The 15817-nt window shown below is 35.6% G+C and overlaps 2 protein-coding genes across 2 annotated transcripts in view; one reads left to right on the top strand and one right to left on the bottom strand.

The window, feature by feature from the left end:
- Window positions 1-3208: 3208 nt before the first annotated feature.
- LOC115926885 lies at window positions 3209-3862 on the bottom strand. Its single transcript, XM_030992487.1, has one exon. It carries the CDS (start codon window positions 3860-3862, stop codon window positions 3209-3211), a length of 654 nt encoding a protein of 217 aa, XP_030848347.1.
- Window positions 3863-10638: 6776 nt separating this feature from the next.
- The window catches only part of LOC763606, a 63913-nt gene continuing 58734 nt past the window's right edge, over window positions 10639-15817 (top strand). Inside the window, exon 1 of the mRNA XM_001199633.4 lies at window positions 10639-10727. The gene's annotated coding sequence lies outside the window, so the exon portion shown is untranslated. The remainder of the gene's footprint in view (window positions 10728-15817) is intronic.

Below are 15817 nucleotides of genomic sequence, written 5' to 3'. Positions count from 1 at the left end.
TGTTCATTTGAATACGAATTAAGTCACTCTTACAAAGCGTGACAAAGACAGCGTCAACCTGTCATTGGCGCAACCCTACGCCAGCAAAATGACGCATCGTCGGCAACAGGTAGTAAAGGTTTACAAGCATTGGATTACCATTTGTTTTTCTTTCTTTTCCTTACTATCTTAACTGATGACGACTTCATATAACATCTAAAAAAGGGTTCATAGAAATGAAAAATCATTCGTGTTGGGTAAAAGGGGAACATGCATATTTGTTGAGTAAAATGTATAGATCATTCGGTAAATTTTAACCAATTTTGTTAATACTATCATTTAATATTGGGTTAGATTTTAACCAACAACAAGTTATCTTTGTAGTTACCCAACACTGTATTTCTTTCAGTAAACTCCATGAAGCCCTATTGATTCACAACAAGAAATAAAAAACAGCGAGCAAGGAACATTTCACAAATTTAAAGCAAAATATCTTCAAAATTAAATGAATTGATGCAACTGCGTAATGAACGTATACCACTAACATATTTGAATAAGGTCACGTTTCTTTTTCTTCGTCGGGAATCAGTTAGGAGGGGCTAACCCCCTTGCTTCTTTAGACTGATTTCCGACTAAAAAAGGAATGGAAAAAAGGAGAGTTGCATGCAATCACATTTTTAATTGGGCGTATAAAAAACTCTACCAAACGTTGGTGGCTTATATGAATAACAAGTCATAATCAGTGTGACCTTAAAATGGAAACGAACGAAATACTACTCATTCTCAAAAAGACTTGCTGTTTAGTCGCAAAGCAGTGATGCTATAAGCCTATAAGCAAAGTGTAAATTTCTTGAAGAGCTACACTGATCACAGTAAACTAAGGTATAGGTTTCCCGTCAAATTTTTTCATTCAATTTCATACTTTTTAGGTGGTCTGTTGAAAACAGATCACCTATTGTTTTCGTCAGAATTTTCTTTATTATTATTATTATTCTTTATTTTTATTTATTTCCTACACTTTTTTGTGCCTAGGATAACTCAAGTTCGGTTTCGTCAATTTCATTCAATTTTGGCACAGTCATAGGTCATTGTCATGAGACGTGACAGGAACATTTTCAAGGTCATCAAGTCATCGTGACGTCATCCAGGCGCCATTTTGTGAAATCACGTTATCCATCATATCTTCATGATGCATAAGCAAAGGTCATTCATATCCATATCACATATATTTCAGGTCAAGGGTCAAAAGGTCATGTCATCATAGGTCACATAAAGGTCATGACGCGCGCGTACGTGCGCGTCAAAATTTAAAAATGCTCAAAATCACTTTACTATTAAAGGAGAGTACGAATTAGGTCATTTTAAGCATTTCAAAATTTTCCGTCCGTATGTGTCCACGCGCGCGTTGCGCGCGCTCACAACGCGCGGAAAAGGTCAAATTCATTTTTTTTTACATGATTTAGATTCCTCTTACCGTAAATGACAATTTACATTAATTTCAGTCACTCTTGACCTTTTATAAGGCCGTGAGCGCGCGTCAAAGTTCAAAATCCGCGCGGGCTGCTATGGGCAATATAATGCAAATTTGATCAAAAACATCCCATTTTAAAAATCAAAATAGCTCTTCAGAAAGTCAATTGACCCCAACTTTTATATCATGGTTGGAAAAAGCATGAGTTGGAGATATGATTTCATGTGTCATTTGACCCTCAATTAACTCATGACGTCATCATAATGGCCTCCAAACTCATAATTTCAATTTGCATATTATGCCGTCAGAATATTTTTGGAAAATTGATTGTATCTTTGTAAATGTTGATCAATTTTCTTCCAAATTTTGATATGTTCTACCTGAGAATATTCTCTACAAATACAGTCACCACGAATTTTCATTTGGACAATGGTATTATGGCGTATTTTTGCGATTAAAGGAGGCATGTCAATTTTTTACATTTTGCGTGTATTCTCTATGGGACATGACTTTTTCTCAAAACTGGATTCTACATTCTCGTCTTTTGCGAGCAATATCTCCGTCGTTGTATCTTTGTTTACGCTGAGCTTTGAGTATGTTGTAGCTGAGACAATAAGCTATCACAAGTGTGCCCTTTATTTTTCGATCAGATGCCGGGATCATGCTCATATTTCACTTACAAAGTGGGATTTGAGAATTCAGTTTTCCGTTTACGTGTAATCTCTATTGGAAATGTTTTGGTATATCGGTAACGCACTTGACTTCCGACCTCGAGGTCCCTGGTTCGAGTCCGGGCGTTTCCAACAATTTTTTTTCTTCACTTTTTTTTCTTTTTGACCTTTCACTGTACCATCTCCTTTGAATATTAAAACACGTACAATCGCAAATAATGTAATAAACAACCATATTTACTTTAATATTACCCTATTATCACTTGATCCATTACTTTTGGCGTGTAATCCTTATGGGAGATGACTTTTTCTCAAATCTGGATTCTACATTCTTGTCTTTTGCGAGCAATATCGCCGTTATTTCGGCTTGATTTTTGTTGATTTTGGAGTATGTTGTAGCTGAGACTATATACTATCTAAATGTTCTCTCATTTTTTTCAGTCTGATGTCATCATGGTCTGTTGATGATGATCATCAACATCATCATGATTGTGATGTTCATCATCATCGTCATCACCATTACTATAAAGATCATCATCATCATGATCATCATTAAGATCATCATTGTTTACATGTCTATATAACTTGAAGGCAGACCACCTTATTCGTCCTCGTGACGAATTAAAATCTAGTTTTTCATTCAATTTCGTCTCGAAACTTACTAAACTTAAACATCTCATAGCCTATTTCGTCTTTGGTCATTCATCTTCGAACTTTGTCCAATCCAACCAATTTCATCAGTTTGCTTCCAATTTCGTCTAAGTCAAATCAAGTTCGTCATCTAGCTCGGCTACCAACGTTGCATGAATCAATGTCGTAATTTTGTAATCGACTTCGTCAAAGCGTCATTCAAATTCGTATGGTCAAAGGGAAGTTTGGCAGTTCGGTCTGACATCCCCTTTCAAATGAAAACTTTGTAGCTATTATACATATTACATATATTTTTGTGACGCGTTCAGCCATATTAACTTATTATTCCATCTGACCCTAGTGAGGTGAAACAAACTTCGCGTGAAAAATACTAGTCCATGCACAACTCTTCAAAACATAAATAACATAACCTGCTATTGTTTTTAATCTAAAATGACTAGTGATTCCTACAGGACCTGCGGCAACTTAGCTCGTTCAAGCATTCTTTCCTGAATCGAGTATTCATGAATCCGTATACGAGAGGGTTGACGGCGTTGCTGATGTAAACGGTGTGCTTGAGAAAAACGACGAAAAGATAAAGATGGTTATTCCGCGAGGCGATCTCCACCAATACCGTCGCAGGAACCATGGTGGCCACGATCGCCGGTATCCACGTGATGACGAATACTGCAGTGATGACCAGCATCATGTTGGTCGCCTGGCGATCGGCAGGTGTGAGGCGAATCGGTGGTCGAGCCGCATCGCCGATGTGGGCGTTTTGATGGCGTGTTAAGACAACGCCTACATTAGATTTAGATGGTGAATCGGTTGCCGCTTGTAAATTTGGAGGCAGCCGGGCTCTCGATGTGCCGACGTCGTGGACGGTATCGATCTCGAGTGTGGAGATGGATTCATGAATCACGTTTTCGACGTCGTCATGACGTTTTGACTCAAGTGCGCCACATCGGCCAATTTCGGTGCCGTTCTCGGACTTCAACGAAGTTGCAACTTTTTTGGAAAGTGAAGTAACTGCGGTTTTGATTCTAGTCGTCTCTGTGTTCTTCAAGGATGCTGTTTCGATGTCGGTTCTCGTTGAATCTTTGTGTGTCATCGAAAATTCTCCATTTTGTCCATGATTAGATGGAATGTTCAAGTCATTCTCTACCCTGATTCGACGCTGCTGACGTAGTGCACGGTAAACCCTCCAATACAATACGACGATTAGACCACCACAAACCACGATTACGGCGATCATGATTGTTTCAAGCGCAAGTCCGATATATCCATTTGGAACAGTGCATTGAAAAACGTCGTGATCGTGCAACTTAGCCTTGGTATAATAAGACATTACGAACGCCAGGACGAGAGAGATGAGGAAACAGGCCACCGTGATCGCGATTCCGCGACGCGTCGTCATAAATCGGCTATGGGGCCGGCAGATCAGAAAGTAACGATCCAGCGCAATCGTTGCGCCGATAAAGAACGACTGGAACAGAGAGACGATGGAGACGAAGGTTATGGTAATGCAGGAAATATCCGTCAAAAACATGTTCGTCGGGGTGAAAATAAACCATAACAACGGCATAGAGACGCAGACGAAAAGGTCCGTCATCGCCAGAACGATGATGAAGATTTGCGTGCTCGTTTTGCGACGTCGTTTCACCATGACGCGGAGTGTGACGGCATTGAGAGGGATGCCGAAGCAGGCGAGAAAGGAGAAAAAAATCAGAGATAAAATAACAGTCGGCAACATCTAACTGTCTTTTTCATCTACATTGAATGTCAAGTCATGATTGTGATCGCAATACTAAATCTAAAAAGGCGTCATCCATAGCATCCATGAAACGCTTTCAGTCATCCATTGCTACCATATTTTGATAATTTGGTCGACCAGTATGCGTCAATCGCCTCTATTTAGTACGCTTATAAAACTCTCAATTTAGTATTTTTTATGAAATACGCCTGAGTAGGCATATGTTGTTTGGCCTCTCACTTAATGTGCTTCTCCTTCCTATCTTTCCTATCAAAGTAAATCTTAACTCAAGCAGGCATAATCTGTGAGTATGTGTCCTGCATGGCGGAGTCGAAGGAAAATAGGCAATTAAGCCGATCGTTCTGCAGCTAAGTTATTACGTTTTCGAGCAACGTATAAAGGTGCTTAATCTTTATGAGCGTGCACGGTGATTTTGCCGTTGAATGACGCAACTTATGACAAAAAGGAAAACAAAAATTGTGATAGGTTTTTCAGCACAATCTAATGAAAGGCTGAAAAGACCTTTAACTAAGTAATATAATTATATTAACCATCAATGCGAGAGAGGTTTGGTCTTATTAGAAAAGAAAAAGAGCTTGTCAAAGTAAAAAAGGACAATTATCAGAGATGAAAAGAGGCACAAAATTATGAGAATGGAAAAACTTTCCATTATCTTGCCCATACTGTACCTTTTTACAAACGCTTGAATATTTTAAATGTTAAAGGACAAGTCCACTCGAAAAATAACTTACTTTCAATAAAAGCAGAAAAATCAGACAAATTAATCAAAAAAATCGGACAACTAATAAGAAAGTTATGAATTTTTGAAAAAGTATGTAAAACTATGGAACAATGAGAATCACAATACAAATTGCCGAGATGGTTATCAGTTTGTGCCGTCATGTCCTCACTATTTATCAATTGCTCTATATGGTTTAATCCCATTAATTCCCTTTTTATTCCCCAAAACTTGATTTCCCCATGCCTTTGCCCAAGTTATATGATTTGTATCATATTGCGTACATGACATTTCACAAATTGTTTTATGAACTTTGAAGAATTTATACAATTTTCTGAATATTGTATATTCATAATTATTGATTTTTATATACATAGTTTTTCAAAATTCACATTTTTCATGATTTAACTGGAAAAAAATACTCTTTATTAGTGCATCCACACACAAACATATTACTATTAATCTAACTTGGATGCTGGTGTGAAGAAATAGGATTCTTAAGGAGAAAATAGATAATTTATATCATCAATATAAAGAAAATAATTAGTGGATAGTGAGGACATGACGTCACAGACTCATGAGTGAGTTGCCAATTTGTCTAGTGATTTTCAAAGTTTTTCTTATTAGTTATCCGATTTTGCTCAGACTTTTTTTGATTGGTTAGTCTGAGTTTTCTGCTTCTATTGAAAGTAAATTATTTATGGAGTGGACTTGGGTTTTAACTTGTTAAGTCTCTATATCATATGAAACTTTTCAAGAAGAATCAGCTGCCATGTATTTTTAATGAGATTGTTCATTGCAAATGCTGAAGTTCATTCTTATGAAACAAGAAGCTCAAATAAGTTTCATTTGCCCTCTGTGAAAACGACTTTCTCCAAAGAAACATTTATTTTAGTGGACCTTCACTATTGAATCTACTTCCTAACTCCATTCTTTTTAAGCCAAATTTGAAACAGTATTTGATTATGTATCCATGTCTTATATGTATGGTGTTTCTCACTATTTTTTAAATCTCCCTATCACACTAATTCCATCTATATATTGTATTCATTGGTACCACAACCCCATTTCTACTCACCCCACTCATAGAGTTGCTGGTAATATATAAATAATACACAGCAGTAAGGGCATTAGTAAGAATTACCCACACAAGGTACCTTTGGAAAAGTCTAACACACCCGAGGCGGGAAATTTTATAATGCCCGAACAAAATGATGTGTATTATTTGTTTTATAAAATCATGACTTGGATCCTTGTTATTTGATCAATCACCCTCATATCAAACTCAAGAGCCCGAATTCACAAAGGATGTTTAAAACTAACCCATGGTTTAAATCCTCATTTACATAACCCATGGTTTAAAATAAGCGCAAATTGAGGCGTACCTTGCCTTGCGCGCGTCTAATATTGGACCTCTGACTTGTGTCTCGCTTATGATAGCAACAACAAGCTAGATAATGTGTTAATGACCAGTCATTAACATTGGGTAATGACCGGTCATTACCATTATTAGGATAATGACCGGTCATTATCCAAATTACGCGTTAGGCAAAATAAATGCCTGGTCACGTGTACGCTTTTACTAATCATTCGATTAGGATCCACGTCATCATCTTATAAAACAAAATATAATTGTATGTTTTTATTGTTTAATTATTAAAAAAAAAAGTTATTGCATTTTAATATTGTAGTTTTAAGCAGGAGAGGATCCCCGATTAAACCTCTGTAGTTTTGTATCACCCTCTGTGCTGGTTCATCTTTTGTTTTAATGCTGTATAATTGATTGTAATTTATATTGTCTTTTTATGAATATGTGGAAATAAATGAAATTGAATTTGTTGAAGGAAAAGGGGCGCCTATCAGATTTTAATAGAACATTATCAGATGTGAAAAGGAGCATTTATGAAAAGGGGAAGGGGCTGTTATAAAAAAGAAGAGGGGCACTTATCAGAAAGGAAAAGGGTACTCATAATAAAAAAGGGGTGGGACACAGTAAAACGGGCAGTTATCAGAGATGAAAAGTGGCACTTCTCGCACCTGTGAAGAGGCACATACCTGTGATGAAAAGGGGCACTTATGAAAATGGAAGAGAGGCACTTATTATTAAAAAAAAAAGGGATATTTGTTGAAGGAACATGGACACCAAACAGATTTTAATAGGGGCATTTATCAGAGGTGAAAAGGGGGCATTTGTGAGAAGGGCAAGGGGCTCTTAACAAAAAGGAAAAGGGGCATTAATTTTATCAGAAGAAAAGGGCAATTAGTTATCAGGAAAAGGTGCACGTGTAAAAAAACGGGCACTCATTAGAGGGGAAAAGGGGTATTTATGAAAAGGTGAATGGGCTCGTAATAAAAAGAAAAACAGGCACTTATTAGATAGGAAACGGGGCATTTGTCAAAATAAAAGTTGCACTTAATATAAGAGGTGAAAAGGAGCACTTCTTAGAAGGGGAAAGGGCAATTATTACAGAAAAGGGGGATCTTGTCAAATAATACGAGCACCTCTCGGATCTGAAAAGGGGCAATTATTGAAGGTGAAGGAGGCAATTATCAGAACTGAAAAACAGCACTTCTCGTACCTGAAAAGGAGCACTTACCATAAATTAGAATAGGCACTTAAGAGAATGGAGAATGGACACTTAATTCAAAGGAAAAGGGCATTCGTCGAAGGAAAAGGGGCCCCTACCATATTTTAATAGGGGAAAGGGGTTCTTATTTTAACTAATGTGGGTACTAATCACGAGGAGAAGGAGCACTTATTGGAAAATAAAAAAGGGGCACATGTCAAAATAAAAGAGGTGAACTCAATTACATTTTCGGAATCAGGAGGCCTATTTTATTTTAGGAATTACAAATACCTTTCCGATTTTGAGAATTACGAACCCTTCATCATTTTTGGAATTACAAATTTCGGAATAAGGAACCCAATTTGTAATTTAGGTGTTTTAACTGTTCGGAATAACGAACTTTTATTTTTTTAAATCATTTTCTGCTATTAAGTCATTACCGATTATTTGATGATAATTTATTTACGCCTATACAGTAACCCGAATATGATCTTAAGGGAATTCTTTTCATTCAAAATGGTTTAAAAATACCAGTTTGCTTCAGATCTTTATTATACAGTCATACATGAACATGGATATCTCTATCCCCTTCCCGGAAACATTATCATCACTATATAGCTAGAATTTATTCAAATAAATACTTTATTACACATAAATCTTACGTGGAAATTTGCTTTGTTTACACGTGTGATACAACATAAATTGGATATGATGATAATTTTTTTCTTCTTGTCCTCTTACCGAGGTGTTTTATTTCACATATTTCATATTTCATATATTATATTTACATCAATTTACATTTTAACATAATACAAAAAAGATAAAGTATTTAATAAATAGTTATAACCTTAACATTCCTTGAAAAATTTCTTTGTGTTTCGTCAATAAAAAACTTTGTCCATTTGCTAGGTAATATCGTAGTTTTAATTTGAAATTAATGAACAGACTTTTACTATTGTACTCTTTTCCATCACACCGAAGTTTAATATACATTATGTATATATAATATGTATTGTCCTAAAATTAACAAGGAGTTTATCACAAATGTTTCCTTTTAACAAGACATGAAAAGTATCTTATGTTTCTTTACATATATCGCACTGGTCATTTTCCATTATACGCCATCTGCATAAATCATGTTTTGATGGAAATATGTTATGTACTATTTTAAAGTTAACTTGTTATGATGATAATACAATATAAATGTTAACAGGTATAGTAACATAAACAAGTCAGATCAAAAGAAGTTGAAGATTATACAGAACAAAATGGTGAGATTTATCAACTGTTCTGGTCCAATAACTCATGTTGGATACAGCGAACTTTCTAAAGCTGGTTTTCTTGAAGTCGACCAAAGATCAAAACAACTCGTATTGCATCATGTGCATAAAATATACCATACTAGGTCGAATCATTATATTCGATCCAACTTCGATCTTGTTACTGACGTACATGATTATAATACAAGAAATAGACGATTCAACTTTAACTTACCTGAAAGAGTAGGTAGTATTGGAAATTCGTTTTATTACAATGCCATAAAACATTGGAATTCCCTTCCCAATGGTGTAAAAGAAATAGGAAACTATGATCATTTTAAGAGGAAATTAAAGGAATACCTAATACTTGACAGTCAGAGAAGAGAAGTGAATGACATGTTATATGATTGAAATTTTTATTCTTCTGTCGGTTCATACTTTTTCATGTTGTATATACTTATGTTTTCGTACGTTATAGAATTTCTACAAATTCATCATTATTTTCCTCTTCTTCCTTCTCCTCTTTTTCTTCTTCTCCTTCTTCTTTTTCTTCTTGTACTTAATATCATTTCTATCATCAGTTTAAATGTTGTTATTATTATCTTTAATAAGTAGTTCTTTTAATTTTCTTATCTGTCTGTAAATATTACTATTTTAACTTATTAATTTTATACATGTCTGTAAGGGACCCCACTGGAAATAAGCTCTCGAGCTTTCGTGGGTTATCCTGTTCAAGCTGACTTTTTTTGATCTGTTATTATTGTATATTGTTGTATGTTGGAAGCTTGTCGAATAAAAATCAATCAATCAATCAATCAATCAACAGGAGAAAAGAAATGCAATATAATGGAATACATGAGGAAAATTTCTCTGTCATTCTTCAGCATTGCCATTGCTGTAGCTAAGACAAATAACCTCAATTAATGTTGATAAATAGAAGAGTATAGGGGAAAATACATAGAATCCTAATAATTCCAAAGATCTCAATCTTCATTCATTTATTTACATTTATTTATATATTTACATTTATTTTTCAGTTGTATTTTCTTTAGTATGCGATCTAGGTAGGTCAAACTCCTGGGTATTAATTCTGCCCTTCCTGCATTTCCCCAGGCCCTGATACTACCATAATCCCAGCATGTCCAGGTATCGATTTAATACACCTGGGTCGAGAGTGACAAATGTGGATAAAATACCTAGTTACAGAATATGTCAGGGGTGCAAGCTAGGTTCGACCCCGGTTGTAAAATTTCCTTCTCAAATGGATTGATTCATGCACTTTTTATCTATTGAAAAGTCGCTTTATAAAATGTGTAACATTATACGATGTGCGGCCTTGTATTTCCTGGCGGATAAAACTTGAAAGACCAATAAAATTGAGAAAGAGAGAGAGAGAGAGAGAAAACTTAATCAATCTTACCATCTAAAATCTGTTTAGCGCCAGCTAATGTGTGACATGGTGAATCCATATCCGCGAAATATCCGGGCATGGAGTTCGACGCGGATAGCGGATAAACTGGCCAGAATGCATGCATGACGGATCAGCAGAAAAAGCAAATAGACAAAAATGTGTGTATACTAGCAACATGAAAGGCATCATCAACGGTGCACTGTTTCCACATCATATGTCTTTGGAGATCTGAATTACACAGGAATTGGTAAGTTTATTCGTTCTAGGGGAAATGAAAATCAATTATTTGTTGATGTTCAGTATTGGAACATCATCGTATGATAATTATCATAAGCAGAATACTGAAAAATAACGGTAAACATGACGCCGTATGTGTGTCGAAATGGGGTGCAGTGTGGATGTGTGTGTGCATATTGTGAACGGATGAACGTAGTCCGCTGCCAGTGCAGTGCAACGGCTTACCCAGGCATTGCACTGGACTTGCCCGGCGGTATGCATGGTATGGGGGCATTGTGGAGCTCGAAAATCGACAGCAGGAGATAAAGTTATTGGCTAATTTTTGTAGTCTTTAAATTTTCACTGGTGTTTGCACCTTTGCGGAGATGACTTTCTGGAATATCTGCATACACCCACAATGTCAATGGCAGCCAGTGCAACCACTTGCTCGCCTTGCGCAGTCATTATTAATGAAAACAATGTTGGTGTGATGATGACTCGATGCGTCATTTGGTCTAAGAGATTATGACAAATGGAACATCTGTCCCTCAAATTAAACTTGAAATACTTTTCAAGAATATTAATACATGCAGATGCAGATGCTGTCTTTTATTGAATTATTCCTAACAAGTAACATGTTTATTTGATAATCGTTTTTATAATTTTGTAATTTTAAGTTTTTGGAATGTGATTGTAAATTTGTATACTTAAAGATTTCTGACAGATATCTTAGATTCACGCATATCATAATAATTTAGATCAGTTTACATCAAGACTAGAGTAAATTACAATTAAAGACTACACATGTGAAAATGTCTGTAGTACATGTACATGTACAGTCAGCTCTCTGACTCTGTCAGCTGTCTTTACCTACAAATGTACAAGGTACTCTGATTGGACTCACTTTCGAAACAAGAGTCGTGTCTTACAGATAATGACGTTGAAAGCAAGTTTAACAATGCCAAATCTAAGATGCAAAACCCTACATGTTATAAGTGTCTGTGAAATATTTTTTTAGGGCTTCAATATTACACCATTTCAAATGGTGTAATATTGAAGCCCTAAAAAATTGTGCTTCAAAATGATCATGAAGTGCCTCAAGAAAATAAAAATCTTTGAGTGACCGGTTTTACTATACCAGGTACTCATTTCCCCTATTAATAGACTAGTGGTTTTTTGAAATTTTGAATTCCAATCATAAATATCTTGATAATCAGATGGGTGATCGGCTTGTGAACGTTATGGGATTCCTGACTGACCTAAAGGTTTAGAATAATGATTGCAGCATGAGCTAAATCCAGGATTTTGTTTAGAATCTGAGACAAAGATACCCAACCCCTTTAAAGGTCGTTCCCAGATGTAAATTATCAATTTTTTAAATTGATATATGCATTTGTAAAAACCCAAATACATACACAGAAAAATCATGATTGGAAATCAATTATGCTATTGAGATTCAATGTTGAATCATGGCACATGTTGATTGAAAAAAAACTACATGTAGTATTATGTCCCAATCTCAAGCCATCCAAACTTCTAGGACATGGGATTACAGATAATTTAATTCAAATTTACAACAGAGAGCCTTCAGATGTTTTTATACACATGTACAATGTAAGTGTATTAGATCCAAATTGAGGGTACGGTATCTTCTACAGACTGTACTGTCTATCCAGACCCTTGTTGGCAAGTTTATTCTTTGGGGGAATGACTGCAACTGCAAGCTAAGTCCAAACTGACAAAAACTTTTCTTTTTCTTCAATATTTTTATAATTACTCATTTATTCCAAAGGAACTTGTAAACAAGGTAATTCATCTTCTTATCTAATGGTGCCAGGTTTTAAACATCTTATTTTGTTGAAAAGTTCAGACAAACTACCATCCTAGGAGTGCAGGGTGGGAGAGAAATAAAATTGAAAATAATAAAAGATAAAAAAACTAGCTACATGTAGATACATAATTATCACCGTCAGAAACTTAGGATTTCATGAAAAGTATGAAGTCAGATATTTCACCTTCGAGGCAACAACTAAAGTTGCAGCCTGAGTAGTAGTGAGTAGGATGATAATTTGCATCAAGGTAATTAATACAAAATACATGAAACTGCATGAACAGCTTTAGTGCTAATACTGCATGTATAGTTATTAACTGTATGTCTAACGAGGCATAAATGATCAAAGAGTCTTGCACATTGAAAGTGATATTGATTCCAATACCGATTTACTTTTGGATACTAAAAAGGTCACATTATATTCTCATCTCTAACAAAAAGAGGAATCAGGAATGTAATGTGTGAATCTGTTTCAATATTGACGGATCGGCTGTAAGCTGCCATCAATCACTCATGTGGTCTATGTTTTATTCATGTTCCAAGTCAAAAGCACTTTCACTGATCATGGAAATGTTAGGTTATTCCAAAGCTTTGGAGCAGCACAACTGAAAGTGCATTCTCCAAGAGTTACTTTGTTTTTGTGTGAGGTTTCTTTAGAAGCAGCTTGTGTACATGTCATTCATATATGGATGTGATTTAAGAGATAATAAATCAGACAAATAATTTTGGGCTTGACATCAGTGATATTTGCTCTACTGGATTTATTTATTTTGTGACGAGGTTCAGTTCGCAATTGGACTTTTTCCCAAATCAAATTGAATTGGGTTTTAGGTTCTAATGGTTTAGGGTAAGTGTTTCTTTTACAGTCAAACAATTGTTGCCAAAACACATGTCAGAGATTTTTCTAGACAAAGTTGTGTCTTTTAGAATCTTTCACCTTCTATCATTTTGAGTACCTGTACTTTAACATGGATCCATGTTCATGGATATTAAATGTACTTGTAATCATTGTGCAATACAGAAGTTACATTGATTACTCTCCAGTTGTCTGGTTGCTAGGGAAGACTTTGACCGTGTTTTTCTTCATTTTTAAAAATATTGCTCCTTCTGTTGTAATACTTTGTTCACTACGCAGGAGTTTCAAGAACCGTGTGTGTTTACTTTCTGGACATGCTATGAACTAAACATACACATAAAGCCACTATTAATTGAATAGATCCCCTGGTTGTTTTGTTTGCTCTATTTTGTTCATGAAGGAGATGTAGTCAAACATTTCACCAATTAGCAAACAGACCACTGTTTGTTTGGACTCCTTTTTTGGATGGTATGATACTAGTGCTCTCTAGTGTTTATACAGTAACTGGTAGCCCTTAGACCATTTTGAAAATTCAAGTTTCATGCATTTCTCTACAACAGTAGTTACATGTACAGTGAAACCTGTAAATAAAGACCGCTCAAGGGAAGCAAGAAAATGATCTTTATGTACAGGTTCCTTTAATATCTACATGTAGGTTTCAATGTGAAACTTTGCTCAAGGTGGTCTTCTATAAAGGTGGTCATTAAAGCATGGTTTACTGTATTAATGCGGCCCTGAAGATTTGCAGAGATTTACCTGACATCACAACAATTACATATCATGCCATTGCCAACATGCGTTCTAATTTTAACCCTTTGTCTGCTTTTATTGACGAATGGCACAAACTATGGACGGCTGTGGCTGACTTTTGTCTCTTACAAAATATGTATGAAACATAAATAATATTCCAAATAATGTGGTATTCAAGGATATTATTGTGTAATGAACAAACTGTTCAATATAGTAAATCACAATATATGAAAGTTACACTAGGGTTAGAAATTAATGGCTGTTTTCTGTTTGAAGTGTGAAAAGCATATGAGCCACTGAATATTCTTTTTTTTAAACAAATTTTCTGTTTGAAACCATATCTACTTTATATACCTGTAGCCTTACACGAACATCACATGTACTTGTATTTGCAGTGTACATTGTGCAGTGTAAATGAATCCTTGGATTATACAGTGAGTAAACCTTTCATGTTGAATGTTAATTCTTGTTCTGCCTCTTTTTTTAATCAATGAAATGGATGACGACTATAGTCACCTAGCTTGACTGCCTTGATTTGTGCAGCCCCGATTCACTTCCCGCTCCCCAATAATGATATGCCACCCACAGAATATGAGGCATAAAAGTAAAGGATTAGTGTGCAGATTCAAGCCAGGTTCATGGATTTTACATTTTTTCTGCATTTGCATTGAATCAATCAAATTGGACTTTGGACACTCTCAAAAACAGAATTCCGGTATGAAACTAAAAGTTTCATTGAAAGAGTTAGGAAGTACCTTATGCAGATTGTGATTCGATATGTTTACAACACTCTAAACGACTATTAGCCCTAACATCTCAATGCTGTTTTAAATGCTTCATGTAATATGAGAAATGTATCCCTTTACATCATCTTGCACTGGCTTCACCTCTCCTGCAGTGTACAAGTACACATATTCAGTCCCATGCTTTTTATTTAGTCACTTCTTTGCTTAATTTCAGGGATTTGGGATGCAAAACACTTTTATTTTGCAAACTCCCATTTGTTTTGATGGTAAGATGATTTAGATCATACATACAAACAAATATACAGGAAAAAAAAAAAAAAAAAAAAAAAAATCAAATCAGGTTTTCATTACGCATATTGTATAGCCAGCACTTTAGAACTGTGTTGCGGAAAACATGGTATCTTTTAATTAAAGGCCTTTGTAGGATTTATCATTAAAATCTATAGAGCTATGTGAGAAATTTCAGATGGCACGTTTGCGACACCATCCATGATCACACACATAAACCAGTTCAAGTTTCCACACGGATTCAGGAGCAATCTTTATCACCATGGCGACCTAATATCATGCTCCGCCGTGCCCTTTCTGCCATGTGTATGGCCTTGAGAGAGTGGCATGGACTTTGTTGGTAATTCTTTGTGCAGCCGCAGAATGGACAGGTCATTGTGGAACATGATCTTGCAGGTTTTAGGTGTCGCCTAAATATAATTAGATGGCCTACATCTAGGGCAGTTCACTCGTTGCTTGACTGTCGATGGACAGTGTTCATCTGTAGCTCTGTTTTATTCATACATGTGTATGGCATTATGGCCATGAGGCCCAAGTTAAAAATTAAGACAATTTAATTTGCGAGGCTTCTTTTTTAGTAGAGCTATCGTAATGACATTAGATATTGATAAGTACACATAGTTATATGCATTCCAACCCAATGATGAAGG

The sequence above is a fragment of the Strongylocentrotus purpuratus genome, unplaced genomic scaffold, assembly GCF_000002235.5.
Source record: "Strongylocentrotus purpuratus isolate Spur 01 unplaced genomic scaffold, Spur_5.0 spur5_contig_847, whole genome shotgun sequence".
NCBI classification, from domain to species: Eukaryota; Metazoa; Echinodermata; class Echinoidea; order Camarodonta; family Strongylocentrotidae; genus Strongylocentrotus; species Strongylocentrotus purpuratus.
Note: the sequence above shows the minus strand (reverse complement) of the source record. Positions and strands in the feature narration are given on the sequence as shown.

Coding starts and splice junctions, on each gene's coding strand:
- LOC115926885 (XM_030992487.1), bottom strand. CDS start 3,862: ATGACACACAAAGATTCAACGAGAACCGACATCGAAACAGCATCCTTG.